This window comes from Somniosus microcephalus, chromosome 7 (genome assembly GCF_052327205.1).
Source record: "Somniosus microcephalus isolate GS21.2 chromosome 7, FLI_Smic_1.0, whole genome shotgun sequence".
In the NCBI taxonomy this organism is placed as follows: domain Eukaryota; kingdom Metazoa; phylum Chordata; class Chondrichthyes; order Squaliformes; family Somniosidae; genus Somniosus; species Somniosus microcephalus.
In genome coordinates this window covers 156,793,990-156,812,589 of record NC_140993.1, presented here as the reverse complement: position 1 = coordinate 156,812,589, position 18,600 = coordinate 156,793,990, and the positions used below count along the sequence as shown (strand labels likewise).

The 18,600-nt window shown below is 39.8% G+C and overlaps 1 protein-coding gene across 11 annotated transcripts in view; it reads left to right on the top strand.

Annotated features, from left to right (window-relative positions):
• ncoa2 (nuclear receptor coactivator 2) overlaps positions 1-14,180 on the top strand; it is a 375,715-nt gene extending 361,535 nt beyond the window's left edge. For all 11 annotated transcript variants that reach the window (XM_085993140.1, XM_085993133.1, XM_085993136.1 and 8 more), the window contains one exon: positions 8,976-14,180. In XM_085993140.1, the coding sequence (XP_085849266.1) occupies positions 8,976-8,987 (12 nt within the window). In that variant the 3' untranslated portion in view covers positions 8,988-14,180. The remainder of the gene's footprint in view (positions 1-8,975) is intronic.
• The last annotated feature ends 4,420 nt before the right edge of the window (positions 14,181-18,600 follow it).

Below are 18,600 nucleotides of genomic sequence, written 5' to 3'. Positions count from 1 at the left end.
TTGGATAGGATAGGGACCAATAATAAAAGTAGAATACTTCCTATTGCAATCAGAATTCACTGAAAGAAGATATTATTCTCGAGCATTAACAGGTATCTGCCATAGTGTGTTGGCTGGTCTTTCAAGGTTGTGTTGTGAAAGCAGCTAACACATAGATTTTTGTAATTCATGTAATTGTATTGTCAGATAATATGCTGCTTTCTACTGGCTAAATGGAAACTCATCCAATTTTTACTAAATATATATGATACTCCATTTAGCATTCAGGGGCTAAAATTTCATTGTATCTAAATTCAGGGTCTAGGACATTTAGAGTTTGGAATTGATAATTTTATGACTTGGAAGCTTAATGGATCAGCAATAAATCTTTGACTATAAGTTTTTATCCGTTATCCACCATGTTCCTATTTCTTTGATTTGCCTGTACTGATCTGGCCGAAGATCTTAACTGTTTATAGCAAATCTGTAAATACATGTATAAAGAAGACGTTTATGATTTTTCTATTAAGAGGAAATCTAATGGTCAGAAATGCATATTTATAATACTACATACACATTTTACTGCTTCAGTCACTTTATAAAAAATAAAAAAATAAAAACATGTATTTAGAGTGCCTTTTATATTCTTAGGACATCCCAAAACAATTTGCAGCCAAAGAAGTACTTTTAAAGTGTAGTTGCTGTTTTTTGGCAAATACAGCAGTTTGCCCACAAACAACAAACCAGTTTACCTGTTTTTGGTGGTGTTGGTTGCTGGCAAAATGTTGACCAGGACACCAGGAAAACTCCCCAGCTCCTCTTTGAATAGTACTATGGGATCTTGAAAAGGCAGATGGAGTTTCAGTTTAACGTCTCATCCAAAAGATGGCACCTCAAACAATGCAACACTCCCTTGGCCGAGATTATGTGCTCAAGTTCATTGTGGGGCTGGACCCAAAACTTTGACTCCAAGGTGAAAGTGCAACACTGAGCCAAGGTGATACTTTTGAGGCCAACTGCTGTACTTCAACCAGTAACTTTGAATTGGGACCAGAAAAGTTGGGCAAAGCTTTTTCATGTACTATTGCCTCACGATACAGCTACGAACTCCCAATATCCTCCTGATTTGATTAAATCAATCACACAACTCAAGAAACATTTAATTAAATTGTACTTTTCTTCATTCCTGTACCTAATATATTGTACTATATGTGTAAGACCAAAATTTGTGGAATTTCAGTTGTGAACCCAAAAAGTATAGAGTCTGTCCCCTCCTTTATGGTAGTTATTGGAGCTATGCTGTTGCCCATTTCAAGTTTACCTGGTGGGTCAATTAATTTATCAAATGAGTAGCTGATCAGGAACGACTCTGTCTCGTTCAGTCTCTGGTCAAATTCTATAATTGTCCTTGGTGCCCCAGATTAGGAGAATGCCAGCTAAGGCTCTTACTCCTGATCAATATTTAATAACCTCTGCTGGAAGTGTGAGGGTAGAATTGGCCTTAACTATGTTTCTCTCTCTTGCCCCTCCTACCCCCACCCCTGGATGAATAACTTACTGACATTCATTGTAATGGCTCACGCATGATAAATGACCACTTGGAAGATGCCATCATCTGTGGAACTTTACCTTTTCAAAAGTGGAGAGAGAAAATTAGCAAGAGAGGACAATAATTACTATTTGAAGACGGCGCCTTTTTTTTTTCCATTGAATTTCTTAAAACAAATAATGTCTCTGAAAGCATGGCTGACTGAGGAAACCATTGGTGGTGGAGTGAGGGATAAGGAGAAGTTCCAGCATTAAGAATGGAACATGTGTGCAGGGACATGAAGCAGAAGGAAATCCCTAAGGCATGATGGGGTTTGGCCATTGAGATTTTTTTTAAATAGGGCAAGAATTTTGTAATCAACACACTGGGGCATGGGGTGTTATTGGAGTTTGGACATGACCGGGTGGTCAGTATGTAGGTGATGACATGGGGAAGAAGCTGAACTCCCGGGTTGAGCAGGATGCCATGGGCCCCATATTTCCTTATTCAGTTTGAGTTAGCAGCCGAGGAGGTGGATGGACTTTTCGTTAAAAGAATATACAATGCTCTTCTTTGCAGGCATGTTTTCAATTGAAGATACAAAAGCTCTTATACTTTTTCAAGTTAGTCAGCATAGCCAGACACACTACTGCAAGCCCAGTATGAGTTTAAAATAAGGTCATTGAGGTAACCTTCTGGAAGATTAATGTAATCAATACTAAGGACTTAGGTGCCAACATGAATTGTCATAACCCTATACAGTTTCCATCCCATTTCCCCTCGAGTCTGGAGACAAAAATGCTTGATGTTTATTGGATCAGTTACATACATAGTGGTTTTATATAAACATGTGAAACCACAAAAAAAATCATTCTATTGTCTTTCCCAAGCTGATTCACTTTTTCTTTTGTATCAGGATCCCTTTCAGATCAGCTAACATCTCTGTAAATAGTACGTAAGGCATCCAACATTCAATGCAGGCCATTAGGCTGGTCATAAGTGAAGAAATCAAACTCGCCTATACCATCAATTCTGCCTACTGCTTGTTAATCAGAATTTTCTTCAGGGCACCTGACAGCAGATTTACTAATGACTAATGACTACAAGGATATTGTTTCCTCTCACTTTTAATTATAATGAACGTGCAGTTATTGAAATACACTGAACATTGCAAGAATTAAGTTTCCCTGCCATTACTGATGTACAATCAGATTTTTGCTGAATTTTATGCTCTACTAGATGAAAGATGCTAGTGCTTGAAAATTGAAACACGGTATGCAATATCTAAGTATTTTTAAAGCCTGTTTTTATTGTCATTTTAAAAATTGGGGCTTTCCGGTTTTAATTTTACTATTAAGAACAGGAGGAAAATCAATGAGAAATAATTGGGTCTGGAAAATCCTGGGCAAATCCAGAGAAAATCATGAAAACAAAAGGTATAGTTAAGTTAAATGAGAAGTCACAATTAATTACACCGTTTATGGACACCACTTTTATGGGACTCACCACCAAAGTCTCACTTAACCCTCTAGATTTTTTTTCAATTTAAGAGTGAAGCTGAAGAACCTATGTTTATTGTGGCTCGGACCCACTTACCTGCCACTATGATAGTGGAATATTAAAAATTGAGAGATTCTACATCGGGAACAGTTACAATCTTGCTTGTATTAAACAATGCCTTGGTATGTGACCTGAGTCAGTCTTTAATTGATGATCTCGGTCTTAAGGGGACTAGCAGTGTTGTAACTTTACCAGTTCACTGCTGTACTTACTCTCTACACAACTTTGAATGAAAGGCTGGAATTTGCTGCAACGTAACGAATACAGTCCTTGCAGTCGTACCAAAAAGACGATCCAGTTCCCCTTAAAGGCTGTTCAATTTAGATTTTTTTTTTTTTTAATTTCTTTTCCAACCAAAAATCAGGTCTAGGCCATCAAATTTGTGATATCAGCATGGCCGTGTACAGTGTGTATGTGCAGCTCAGGACCTGAATTGTGGTAAAGCAAGGGGTAAGTTAGGGTTTGGTTTTCAGGACACCAAGGTTGCAAACCGTCTGATTCAGCCTGAGAGTGTGACTAGCAATGGTGGCGTTTGTGGCGGGGAGTGAAGATGATGGCTTCAGTCATCCCAATGTTTAGCTGATGGAAGTTACAGCTCATCAAAGACTTGATGTCAGGCAAGCAATTGGACAGCACAGAGACCGCAGGGGACAGGAGCTGTAGTGAAGAGGTAGAGCTGGGTGTCATTGTCGTACAAGCGGACTCCATGGCTTTGAATAGTGTGCATTACATATATATACATTTCTAAATTTATTTTAACTCCCATTCCCTTCTTTCAATATATAATTTCATGTTTTCAATTAATTAAATTAATTTCATTAGAATTTCTACATTTTCTCTGCCATTTACTCTACATTAATATATTTTTAACTATCATTCCCTTTATCTCAACAATCCCTGAAATATACCAGCAAAATGTTACATTCTCCATTACTCTCACTCATCACCACTTTAGAAAGCACATCATGTGCAAATGTGCACAGTCATGCAGACTGAGCCTGAAAATAGCATTAACACTCAATACTCCGTAATGAAAACTCAATTTAACTTACTCATTCACTGTTGATCAATAGCCCTTGTGATATTGTACATTAGATTAGTGCTATCAAGCGGCACTTACTCACCAATAACCTGCTCACCAATTCTCAGTTTGGGTTCCGCCAGGACCACTCGGCTCCAGACCTCATTACAGCCTTGGTCCAAACATGGACAAAAGAGCTGAATTCCAGACATGAGGCGAGAGTGACTGCCCTTGACATCAAGGCAGCATTTGACCGAGTGTGGCATCAAGGAGCCTTTGTAAAATTGAAGTCAGTGGAAATCGGGGGGGAAATCTCCACTGCTGGAGTCATACCTAGCACAAAGGAAGGTGGTTGTGGTTGTTGGAGGTCAATCATCTCAGCCCCAGGACACGCTGCACGAGTTCCTCAGGGCAGTTTCCTGGGCCCAACTATCTTCAGCTGCTTCATCACTGACCTTCCCTCCATCATAAGGTCAGAAGTGGGGATGTTCGCTGATGACTGCAGTGTTCAGTGCCATTTGCAACTCCTCAGATAATGAAGCAGTCCATGCCCGCATGCAGGAAGACCTCAACAACATTCAGGCTTGGGCTGATGTGTGGCATGAATGTTACTTGCCACTTAAGTGCCAGGCAATGACTATTTCCAACAAGCGAGAGTCTAACCATCGCCCCTTGACATTCAACGGCGTAACCATTGCTGGATCCCCCAATTTCAACATCCTGGTGGTCACCATTGACCAGAAACTTAACTGGACCAGCCATATAAATATTGTGGCAACAAGATCAGGTCAGAGGCTAGGTATTCTACGGCGAGTGTCTCACCACCCGACTCCCCAAAGCCTTTCCACCATCTACAAGGCATAAGTAAGGAGTGTATTGGAATACTCTCCACTTGCCTGGATGAGTGCAGCTCCAACAACACTCAAGAAGTTCGACACCATTTAGGACAAAGCAGCCCACTTGATTGGCACCCCATCCACCACCTTAAACATTCACTCCCTCCAGCACATTGTGGCTGCAGTGTGTACCATCTACAAGATGCACTGTGGCAAGGCTTCTTCAACAGCACCTCCCAAACCTGCAACCTCTACCACCTAGAAGAACAAGGGCAGCAGGCGCATGGGAACATCACCATCTCCAAGTTCCTCTCCAAGTCACACACCATCCTGACTTGGAAGTATATCGCCATTCCTTTGTCGTTGGTTCAAAATCCTGGAACTCCCTCCCTAACAGCACTGGGAGTACCTTCACCACACGGACTGCAGTGGTTCAAGAAGGCGGCTCACCACCACCTTCTCGAGGGCAATTAGCGATGGGCAATAAATGCTGGCCTTGCCAGCGACACCCACATCCCAGGAATTAATTTTTTTAAATGAGATAAAAAGTGTATCCTCCAACTCACCATGAGCAATGTCACGGAAGATTGATTGGTATTTATATACTATTTTGCGAAAGTTTGTCCATGTAGGGTTTGTAGAAACATGAGCATCATCAAAGTGGCACATTCCTGACTGATTTGCTGTAGATTATGACTATTAGGTCCCCATTGAGTTCTCCAATGAGTATTTTGAGTTTATTATGAAGTGGATGAATGGTTTAGATGCAAATTCTGTTAAGTGACATGGCTGGACTGCACAGGTAATTCGTTTTACAACTGCACAATTAATTCTCGGCCCTAATGCACATCACCATCTCGTGTCCAGAAACAGGTAGAGAACACAGATTGTAGCCATCTTACTGATCACACAAGTTATAGTCCTTTAAACAACTTGCTATATCAAAATAAATTTGTATAACATCATGCAACAGTGTGCAAATGCTGAAAAACTATTGTATACCACATTGTGAATTATCTAGAAGTAATTATTTAAAATATAAATTCTTCCATTTATTCAGAATCTATATGCAGTTTCTGTCATCCTACTGGGAATAGTCACTTGGGATCCTACAGTTTAAGAAAATCATGTCCTGAACAGTTAATTGGTTGCTGCGCCCTATCCGCAGCTATATCTAAAGTTTTGTTTTGGCCCGCACCTTTAGCTTTTCGTTAGATCTTCTATCATCAGCAGATCTGTTTTTTAAACCAGATAAAGTTCAAAATAGTTTGAATTCTTTGTTAATGCTCTTCTATAGTCTTAGAACTCTGGAGAGAAAGTTCCTTTTTGAAGTTTTGAGTTTGCTTTTTACAAAGTGATTGTGGTGTTTATTTCAGACACCATCCTGATTATTGTTCCGCTGTGTTCTGCACTAATCAGACTGACCCTGGTCAATTTCCATTGGAACAGCTTGGCAATAGAAGCTCCTGAGTAAAAAAATGTAAATCAAACACCACAGATGATTCCCAGTGGAGAATTTTATGACACCTGTTTTTGCTGTCTTCTAATTCTAATGAAGCAGACTAATTTTCTGGAAGGTGATGGTTCAGTACAAGAATGTTGAAGCTTGTTTTTCCTGTACAGAGGAACTTTGGGATCCAGCCCAGCATAAAAGTGTTCTCTACTCCTGGCCAGACACAGAATTATACAGGCTCAGAGGACCACTGGTTAAATATTCACAGCTGGAAGAAGGCATCAAGAACTGTGGGCCCCACATAACCTCTCTTGCCCCTCAGAACAGTTTCTTCACTTGACTTCCTCTTAACACCAAGAACTAGTGACCTGCATGAGTTACTGGTAGATTTACCTTATCTTATTTGGCTTGTGGATGGGGCACTTGCATGCATCATCCATTTTGGACTTTAACTGGTCTCCGTATGTCACAGTGTATCTGCTATGTATTGTTTCTTCCACTGAAAGGAAAGTATTACTTAGTTGGTACTCGACTATACCAGGCGTAACGCCTTGCTTTTACCAGGCGTAAGAATTTCAAGGGCATTCGCTGGGCACAAGTCACCCGCGGAGGCCCTTCTCCTGGGGATGCGGATGATCTGTCGTAAGTTCCTGGTTTTCGCGCATGCGCATCGCATGCCTAAACCCAGAACTTGCACGGCCCACACGGGCATGTACACACCACGTACACACCTGTAGGGGCCACAAATTATGGCCCAATATATTTTTACATAAAAGAAATTCCACATAGTATATTAAAATAATGTAAATTATTCATGATGGTGGCTTCCACGATGGAATAACCTGACAACATTCAATATCTAATCTCAGACATAAAGAATAGCCATTTAAATAGATGGAATCTGTGGAACTGTACCCCAGAGAGTCAGCATCTTCAGGAGAGATTGGGAGAAAATGGAGTAAGGAAAGGAGGCATCGGTGCTGAGTAATGGAACTTTTTTTTTGCAGTTAGTGTTTGCATCAGATTAGCTGTAGTACAGCTAGATACAGAGTAAACTCCCTCCCCTCCACACACACTTACTTCAACAATGTACCTCATTTCCAACCAGTAAGGCCTTTACGATTTCCCATACCTACCATCCTTATGCTATAACTGAAAATTGACAATTTGTGCTTTGGGCTCCATCCCAAGAGGAACTGAGTTTAGATTGCCCTCTATTTTGTGTTAAGACTCTTGCAGCCACCAGAGACAGATGATACGTATCCCATCAGTCTAGGTTGGATTTGAAGCCAGGTCCCAGAGATGAAAGGATACAGTGCTATTCCACTCCTGCACTAGTCACTCTATACCATGTTTATTAAGTGTTAAGGTGTACTTGTTACAGTAACCATGTGAAGTTCTTAGTTTATGGAAGGAAAGATTAAAATATGCAAGTTATTTTAGATAACTTGCTAATTACTATTTTGTTTTAGACATTGAGATTAACTGGTGCCTTACTGTTGATCCCTGCTGTCCTGAGTACCCTACAAAAAGAAGAAATGCACCAGATCAGGGGATAAGTTAGAAAAAAATGAAGCATTCTGGCCACAGATTAAATAACCCCTTTCTATTGAAAATATGATACTGGATAAACTTGGGCATAAGGAGGTAGAGAAAAGTAAGTTTCCAATGGAAATCTAATTTAACATACCGTTTTAAATCTTTGAAATGAAAATCTCTTTATTGAAAGTAGTGTTGGACGAATTGAGTTTTGTAGATGTTTGTAATTTGGTCATTGTAAAGATGTAAAGTGGCCTATCTTTATTGTGTTGACTGTTTCTTTGTTAGTCCTGTGTAAATTATTTTTTCCAGCTCTTAAACAACATAAAATATTTAGCACCAAAGCTGGCTTTTGGATGTTAGTTGTTGCTGATGTGAACTTTAAAAGTTTTTTGCTACTTCACCAAGAAAGATTTATTACACGAGTGCTACAATAACCAGTTGCAGTAAATAATTAAGTGTGTTTCCATTCGTACAGGGAATAGATTTATTAACTAATGGTGAGTAGTAAAAGCAGAAAGTCTAAACACATTGCTTGTTTTCAAAACTTCTATGCTGTCTCATTAAAAGGCAATATTTTAAAACATTTAAACCATGCAACATTGTGTATGCAGTACTGACATTAATTCCTGCACTGCTACTGCTGACTCTTGCACCTTGGAATTGGAATTCTTCTATAAAACATAATCAGTACAATCAGCAAGGAGTGTAAACTAAAAATATCAAGAACATTCTGCAGATGATGATTGTATTATGAAATAGTTTTAATATCAGTGTGTGTTCATTTTGGATGATTTAATTTTTAAACTTATTACATCAGAATCCTGGGAGTACATGAGCTGTTTTTAAAAAGCAGTGTTTTTAAAACAAGCATGTTGTGTGAGATGAAGAGGGAAGAGAAAGAATGGGCAAGGAATTGCTCATATTCCAAAGTCACTTAAGGTTCCTAATTCTGCAGATTTCAATATTTGTGATAGTGATAATGTCAATATTGTGATGTTACATTGTGTGTGCTTTTCTGTTAATTAAATACGTATTTCATGCTTTTCCATTTTGCAGAAATATTGCTGACCCTCAGGATTGCTATTCCTCCTGTCTTCAACTCGGTCCAGCAGGTCCATGTGTTTGCTGATGTTCAGTGCAAGGTCAACATTTAGGTGGTAGCAATTATACCAACAAACGAGCGCCACCAGATCAAGCCAAGAAAAGTGCAGCAGCCAATTGAACTCTTAGCCAGTCTTAGAGAAATTGTTTGTTACAAGAGTTGCTAACAGTGACAGGCTCCTTAGTAGCAACATGCTTGCCTACTGAAGCTGCTTTGTCCATTAATTGCATTCACCATAAGTGTGACTTAAGTCTGTCCTCACAACAGATTGACATCGGCTTCGAACCTTGTCCGATGAATGTATTTCTACCGTCATTTTGCAGAATGATCACATCTTTGCTCTTTTGTTTTTGATCCTCTGTGGTTGCTGACTTTTCTGCTATTTAATCCAGTGTGCAGGCTTTCAGCCATGTTTTTCCCTCCAACAGTATTTAGAAATGAAGCCTCTTTTTGAAAGGTTTTGCTGTGTGTAAAAAAAAAAAACTTAGATAAGCTGAGTGAATGCTGTAAGAATAAAGAATTTGGTTTGGAAGGTATCTCAATGGAATTTGAAATTGTTTTTATGTTTTTGATAAAACCAAATGGGAATAGACTTCAGGTAGGTTGTTTGTTGATGTCAGCAAAAATTAGTGTATTATCTTTTTATACTATGGTTCTGCTCTGTGGAGTCATGGCTCAGCATCCAGGAGGTATGATTTTTCTGTCAATTTTTAATTACAACGGTTAACAATTATAAAGTTCTGGCTCCACAGACCAAGGCTACCTATTAAACATTCTCAACTCTGTAGATTCCCCACCTATTACACCATAATAACTTGTCCTACAGCTATTGTTGCAAGTTGACAGAAAAAATAAAAACACCAACTCTGTCCTACCTGTTGCATAAGCAGATAGAAGGACCTAATTTTGATCCTTGCAGCAGTTACAGATCTAGTCAGGCCACTCATGCCAGAACTGCGGCTCTTTTTCTGAGGTGCACACACCCACCCCAGTGGTCTCCCTGGCCAAGTTTCCATGTCGGCGCCCACTGGAGCAGCTGGTTTCTTCTGAGCCAGTGACCAATGACCCTACCCACATAACAAAGGCAGAAACCGTTCTCTGTCAGGCAGTTAGTCTGTCTCAGGAAAGCGCCCCCCCCCCCCCCCCCCCCCAATCCCAGTAGCAGCAGCATCACCCAACAAAAGCAACTGATTTCTTCTGAGCCAGGAACTCATGGCCATTTCCCTCATTGCAAAGACAGCAGAAACCGTTCTGTCTTTCACCCAGTCCACATTCCTATTCCCATAGCAGCAGCTGGTCTCTTCTACAAAAGGTCCCATCCTACAAATGTAACTAGCCTCCTTTGAGCTATGGACTGATTTCCACCCCCAGCTTCCTTCCTTCTCCCGAGCAGTTACTGATCTCTCTCAGACCATGCTCCTTTGCAGCAGTGGCAGACTCTTCCAGGAGTAACAGCTGGTCTGTGCAGACCAGGCAACCTTGCAGCATTAACTGGTCTTTTCTCTGACCACCACAGCACAGCATGCAGTTCTCTAGCGTGACTTTCTCCCGCAGACCAAACTGAGGTGTGATCTGGAGTTCAGGTGCATCACTGAAAGCTGCCAGGTACTTCTCCACCATAAGCACTTTGAAATAATTCTGTAGGGACAAAATAACAAAAGCAAGGCTAATAGTTATTTCCCCTCTTCTATCTTTTTAGTGCACATTGCTTACCCATTTTGTATAGTTTTTATGCAGCAAGCATGTGTTATTTGTGTTCACTTGTAGAAACTAATATATAATGGCTCTATTTGCATGAAGAGTAATTGGTTCACTGGCAACTAGCCCAGAACTAGTGCAGAAATTGTGAAACTTTGAGAAATGATGAGATGAATTTATTCTTTTTGCTGAGTTTCTGAAACTGAGCTAACATCATGTGAAGGCTAGCTAACTGGATTCATTGCTGATTCACAATGATTTAATGTTAGAACACATTCATCCAAAAGAGTATTATTACTGTTCATTAAATTTCTTAACACTCTTAAATAACTACCCCTGAACAATCGGTTTGACCTCTGATGTAAACTGTGCAAAGAACAGGGGGCTCTTAGAGACATTTGTAAATTCCTAGTCGTGTACATGAAAATTAATCAGCATTTGACTAGATCCTCATTAATTTAAGTGACGCAAATACCTTCATGTACATCGAGCCAATAATACATTACTTACCCTCAGTTTATAATCTTTCTGGTCCCAAGCCACATGGTTTTTGTTCTAATGCAGAATGTTGAGTAAATCCGATTTAAACTAGCCATTCTAGTGACCTGCATGAATTTGTTTTGGGTTTTAATGAGTTTCTATTAAGTGTTGCCTCTGTTAAGTATGGGTCTTTGCCATCCTGCATTTATTTTGTAGCCAGTCTGAAATGTTGGCTTTGAAGAGTTGAACATATATAATTGTGAAGTTTACTGGCACAGTAAACCAAATATTTTAATATCCGCAGTTTCATTGGGGCTGATGAGTCAAAACATTTGAAATTGATCATTCATCAAACAATGAAACACTACTGAGCAGTTTAACTCCACCACTATCTTATCGATGTATATTAGTCCACATCATTTTCAATACCATACTAAAAAATTATAAACACAGACACAATAGCCCTGTGTGATAAGTTTTCTATAACTAATGAAATTCTTCTTTACACTCGCAACTGTGCTACTGGTATGTTTAGTTGAGTTTACTTGCAGAAGCATTCATGGGATAGTAACGCTTGTGAGCCATAAAAAAAATTAAGATATTCTGGGCTGTTCAAGCTTGCTGTTCTAAATAGCTTATTGTTCATTGCAGCTTTACAGTGCTGTGGGATCAGAGGACAGACTTTTTTTGTAAGCTACAGCAACCTAGTGCTTCATTACTATTTCCTAAAGTCAGTGACAGTTTCCAGATGCAAAATGCTGCAGGTCTAGGATCAGATGTCACCACAAATAACATACCGCAAACAGCCATAACATTTTCATATGGTACAGTATTTTGTAAATTAAGACAGGATGACTTTTGGAAAGCAGTTGGGTATATAAGAGTCTGATGTATGTAGCTAAGCAATAACTTTTACTTGAGAGCATATGTTTTACATACTTGTCGAATTTTGATGAAGTGAAGTTCTTAAGCTGCTGGTTCAAAGTGAGGTACTACAGTATTACATTAGATACCTTGGCAGCAGTGAGTCTCTCTTTTATTTTGTAAATAAAGAATCATGATGCCTTGATAAGTAGCTAACAAGTCTGTTTCAGTAGCATTTGTGTGGCCAGTGAGTGAACTGGCTCTTCTCTGATAGATATTGAGCAACCATTTTTAGTTTCCCAAAATGTGCAAATATCATGCCAAAACCCCCAACAAACTGCTACTCTGGTCTGCATAGTTTCTCTCAGTCTAACAGTATGACTAAATTGGAAGACTTTGTGAATAGGTTGGAAGCAGGTGCTTTCTTACATAGTTAGTTTATCAAGCTGTTATAGGGTCCTTTCCTGATACCTTTGTATTTGTGTGTCAGGCTACATGGAACATGCTGTCATTTAAGGCCCCAAACCCGCGCTGATCATATTGATCACTGTGCAGAGACTGAATACAGACCTGTTTTTGCCTCAACAGTTGCTTTTAGGAAGGAGTGCTGCCACATCTCACAGCTACAGATCGTTCAGTTGATAAAGAACTGTATTCTTTCTGTGTGTTCAAATGACATCATTGTGTTTCAGATTGCTTTGGTATGATCTAGCTTTATGTAAATACTGCTGTGAATTAGGAAAGTTTTCTGAAATGCAGGCATTTAATTTGTGGACTTTAGAGCCTAGACCTTTGCATTTGTGTCTATGGGAACATTATGTAATAGCCTAACAATTTTTCTGTATTTACCCTATTTTATATCTGTGCTTTAACTTGATAGATATGGTTTACAATTGGATGTGACACTGTTGGAATTGTGCAAATGATAACCACTGTGCAGTTGCCTACAGAGCCAAAAGCTTTTTAAAACAAAAAATCTGGGTGGAGCGGGGTAGGTGTGTGTCATATGGTCATTTAAGCTCTGTATAGTGTAACCCCAATTTATATCTTCTATAGATTTGAATGCATCAAGGTCTATTCTCTTGGAAAGAGAGGGCGCATGGGAGCTACTTTCATTGGGAAGCAACATCTCTCTGATTGCATTATGTTCAATCTATAACATTTTCCTCCAACAGATTTAAAGTAATGATGCAAGATTAACATTAAGAGCTATATATTGTAATGCTGTACATTGCAGACAAGCAGGGCTATGCAGCTCCGTTTGCAAAATCCAAAGATTTCACTGAGTTGATTTTAAAATACAGCTAAGCCATGGTGTGTTGGTGTGGTTCAACATCATTTTATAGTATTTCTACACAACTGATTGTTGACTGGATGCAGACACACTCTCTGCACAAACTATTCTATGGATTTTCAATTTGATAGGCAAACCCCGTCTACTTTTTTCATTTAGAGCTTGAACTTGTTTTGTAAAATCTGTCAATTTCTTAGTACAGTGCAGGAACCTCAAATGCTATAAACTTAGCATAATGCCTTAGATATGTTTTTATGTCTTGTATATTCCTAGCAGCTGTTTGTTGTATTATATTGTTTGTATAGTGAATTGTGTAAAATTTTTGGATGTGTCATCAGTTATTAATTTTTTTTTCCTGTCAGATAAATAGAAATAATGGTTGCCCTAATTGCAATATGGACCCATGGTTATTGCTTAGTTTTTTTGATGTTATTTTGTTCCTTTGTGGTCAGTAGTGGGTCACTATTTGTAAAATGTTTTTTTCCCCCAAGTCTCTGAGGTGTATATTGATGAGTTGCAAATTCTAAGCAATATGTAAAGTAAGGTTCTTCAGCAGAAGGCTTACAGTGTTGCAAGTTCAGAGATGTATTTTTTTTAGTTCACACTAAACACCTTTGTTTTCTTCTACCATTCATGTTTGTATCCTTATTGTGAGCATTTTATGCCAATTTAGGTATATTCAAAGAAATTAAAAATACATTTATGCAAGTTGTTAACTAATATTGCTTTTGCTGATGTCATTTGCTTACTTGATGTTAAATAATGCTGTTGTAAATAAAGAATCCTGTTATTGCGATGTTTAATAAAATTTAATTCCTTTGAATTTTACATTTTTTTTGAGAAAATGCAACAAAGTTTACGTATGAATGTAGCACAAAAGGAAACATAAGATTTTGATAGGAACATTATACAAACTTAACATGGAAATAGGTTGACCATTAATATTATTTTTAAAATTCCCCGTTCTTTGCTCCAACCAGTACATGCACACAAAGGCCCGCCTTAAGATATCTGCAGTGATGGGCATTCCTGCCTCTAGCAGCTTCCAATCCAGTCACAAGTCTTACACAGATCTGATTTATTTCTTCAATCTTGTGAAGTTGCTGAATGCGCATTGTTCAACTGTTCAGGAACTAGGGCAGCGGAGAACATTTGTGTACAGTAATCATGTTCAGCTGTTTAAGTGGTGCTGATGCGAAAAGCATACAGTCCAGAAGCTGCTGGAGTAAGTGAGAATACACCATAAGCAAACAGAACTGGAGAATAACGGACACCGAGACTAAGTATCCGAGAGGAAAGTTATGGGGAAATGAAATTCCCTGTCTCCACTGGAGGAACCAGTGACACTTTTTTGCTATGGTTAATAAAATAGTTACTTTGTCCCTATAAAGTGTGTAACGGAAAGATGCTTCTATTGACCCCATGAAAACCAGAATTGTAGCGGTAAAGCTGAGTAAGATCAACGAATGAAGTAAGTTCACCTTGGTCCAAACCCTAGTTAATAGAATAGGGGAATGCATCAAATTGTGCCATTTATTTACATGTAAATATTTGAATCTTTTCCAGAGTGATCCATGTCTCAGACACGCCTAGAATAACAGTCCACTCCTTCAGTGCTTGACTACCATAGTGTGAGTGGTGCGAGAGGAGCAGCTCTTGTCGTCCTAACTGTGAACTATGAGTTAACCGTATTCATCCTATTCTGAGTGGCTAGGATGATGAGACAATCCAACCAATGAACATGTTCTAAAGACACTCAGTTCTGTTCCTTGGTCAAATTGCCTCCTGGTAACAGTCTGTAATAGACGGAGTTCCCCCTGCAGGGAGTTTGAAGTGTAAATGCCAATCAGAACCTAAAATACAGCTTCAGGTTTCCTAATTAGCAGTCTGCTAATTCAGTTGTGTTGTAGTGCCAGGTCAACTCTTTTTCTTAATCTTTCATTTTTATTTTTTTATATAGCAAAACACTGTGCATAATAGTGCATACACTAGAGAGATTTTGTCCTCCTTCCTCACTAATTTCCTTCTTTCCATAAGTGCTGATTCATGAACCTTGACTGAGGGGGTAATTTCCACTTTGGGCACTGGCAGCAAATTGTGCACCCTTTGTACACACAGCACCTAATTTTCCTTTTCATTGACTTCACTGGAAAATCAGACTGGGTGTATAATGGCAAAAGCCGATCTGCAAGTCAATTTTCAGTCTGTGCAAAGTGGAAAAATACCCACAGTGTCTGAGGCATCAGAACTAAATCCGATCCTGTCCTCGCCCGACAAAAGGAGAAACTTACAGGGCTATGGGCAAAGAGCAGGGGAGTGGGACTATTTGGATAGCTCTTTCAAACAGCTGGCGCAGACATGATGGGCCAAATGGCCTCCTTCTGACCTGTGATTCTATGACATCCACGCGCGCACACACACATTTCCAGCAGAGGGGTTGGATGAATTTTCTCTGGCCTACTTGACCGTAAGAAGGCCAATTGAAGCACCCTAGCTGTGATTATTCAACTCCACACACCAAGATTGAACCTGGACCTTCCTGGTTGGTTTAGCTCAACCACTCTGTGCATAAACCAGCTCAGTCGGATGAGCCCTGTTATTCAAAAAAAAAATCAAAGTCCTTAGTCTATGCAGTTAAAGAAAAACTTTATTGAAGGGGAAAGAAAATGTTAATCAACTATATTTTCCCTCCAATTTTCTTCCCTGCTAAAAACTCCTTGCTTGGGCTTTATTCTGTTCTCTGCAAGCGCGACCGGGAGTGCCAAAGGCTGTGTTGCCTGCCCGGTGCCAGGTTTAAGGATATCTCCTCGCGGTTGGAGAAGAACTTGGAGGGGGAGGATCCAGTTGTTGTGGTCCACATAGGAACCAATGACATAGGTCGAACTAGGACTGAGCTTCTGCTGAGGGAGTTTGAGGAGCTAGGGTCCAAATTAATAAGCAGAACCTCAAAGGTGGTAATCTTTGGTTTATTTGGTATAGGATGACCAACAAATTGCTAGAGGGAGAAATAGAATGAGAGTAAACTATCAAGAAATATAAAACCAGATTTTACATACTTGAAGAAGCTCTTACAAAGGAAGAGAGTAGCAAAAGTAAACGTTGATCCCTTAATGGCTGAGACAGGAGAAACTATAATGGGGAATAAGAAAATGGCAGCGATGTTAAACCAATATTTTGTATCTCTTCACAGTAGAAGACAAAATACCAGAAATAGTGGGGAACCAAGTGTAGAGTGAGGAACTCAAAGTAATTAATATTAGTAAAGAAAAAGTACTGGAGAAATTAATGGGACTAAAAGCCATCAAGTCCCCTGGACCTGATGATCTATATCCTAGGGTTCTAAAAGAGGTGGCTGCAGAGATGGTGGATGCATTGGTTCTGGAACGATCCCAGTGGATTGGAAGATAGCTAATGTAATACCACTATTCAAAAAGGGAGGGAGAGAGAAAACTGAACTACAGGCCAGTTAGCCTGAAATCAGTCGTCGGGAAAATGCTGGAATCCATTATTAAGGACATGGTAATAGGGCACTTAGAAAATCATAACATGATTAGGTACAGTAAACATGGTTTTATGAAAGGGGAAATGTGTTTGACAAACCTATTCGTTGTTTGAGGATGTAACTTGTGGATAGATTAAAGAGGAACCAGTGGATGTAGTATATTTTGGATTTTCAAAAGGCATTTGATAAGGTGCCATACGAAAAATTGATAAGTGCTCATGGAGTTGGTGGTAATATATTAGCATGGATAGAGGATTGGTTAAAGGACAGAAAACGGAGAGTAGGAATAAACAAGTCATTTTCAGATTGGTAGGCTGTTACTCAGGTGCTGCAAGGATCAGTACTGGGGCCTCAGCTATTTACAATCTATATTAATGGCTTGGATGAAGGGATCGAATGTGATGTATTTAAGTTTGCTGACAGTACAAAGCTAGGTGGGACAGTAAGCTGTGCGACTGACAAAGCATCTGCAAAGGGATATAGACAGATTGAGTGGGCAAGAAGTTGGCAGATGAAATATAATGTGGGGAAATGTGAGGTTATTCACTTTGGTAGGAAGAATAGAAAAAAGTTTTTTAACTGGGGAGAAACTGTTAAATGTTGGTGCTCAGAGGGATTTGGGTATCCTTCTCGAAACACAAAGTTAACATGCAGGTACAGCAAGCAATTAGGAAGGCAAATGGTATGTTGGCCTTTATTGCAAGGTGGTTGTACAAGAGTATAGAAGTTTTGCTGCAATTGTACAGGGCTTTGGTGAGATCACACTGGACTAATGTGCACAGTTTTGGTGGCCTTACCTAAGGAAGGATATACTTGCCTTAGAGGGGGTGCAATGATGGTTCACTAGATTGATTCATAGATACATAGATACATAGAAGATAGGAGCAGGAGTAGGCCATTCGGCCCTTCGTGCCTGCTCCGCCATTTAATGAGATCATGGCTGATCCTTTAATTCAGTATCCCGTCCCCGCCTTCTCTCCGTAACCCTTAACCCCTTTTGCCCGTAGAAATATATCTAATTCCCTCTTAAATATATTTAATGAGCTGGCATACACTGCCCTCTGTGGCAATGAGTTCCACAGGTTCACCACTCTCTGAGTGAAGAAATTCCCCCTCATCTCTGTCCTAAATGGTTTAGCCCTTATCCTTAAATTATGTCCTCTAGTTCTGTTCTCACCCGCCAAGGGAAACATTCCTTCTGCATCCAGTCTGTCTAGACCTGTCAGAATTTTATACACTTCTATGAGGTCCCCTCTCAATCTTCTAAACTCCAGTGTGTACATCCCTAAACTACATAGTCTCTCCTCATAGGTCATTCCCGCCATTCCTGGTATCAGCCTGGTGAATCGCCGCTGCACCCCCTCCATGGCAAGAACATCCTTCCTCAGATGAGGCGACCAAAACTGTACACAGTACTCGAGGTGTGGTCTCACCAGTGCCCTGTACAGCTGCAGCAAGGTATCCCTGTTCCTGTATTCTAACCCTTTTGCTATGAAGGCCAGCATACCGTTTGCCTTCTTGACCGCCTGTTGCACCTGCATGCTCGCCTTCAGTGACTGGTGTACAAGAACACCCAGGTCTCTCTGTACTTCCCCCTCTCCCAATCTATTGCCATTTAAATAATAATTTGCCCTCCCGTTCCTGCACCCAAGGTGGATAACTTCGCACTTGTCCACATTATAGTGCATCTGCCATTTATCCGCCCAATCGCCCAGTCTGTCCAAATCGCTCTGGAGCTTCC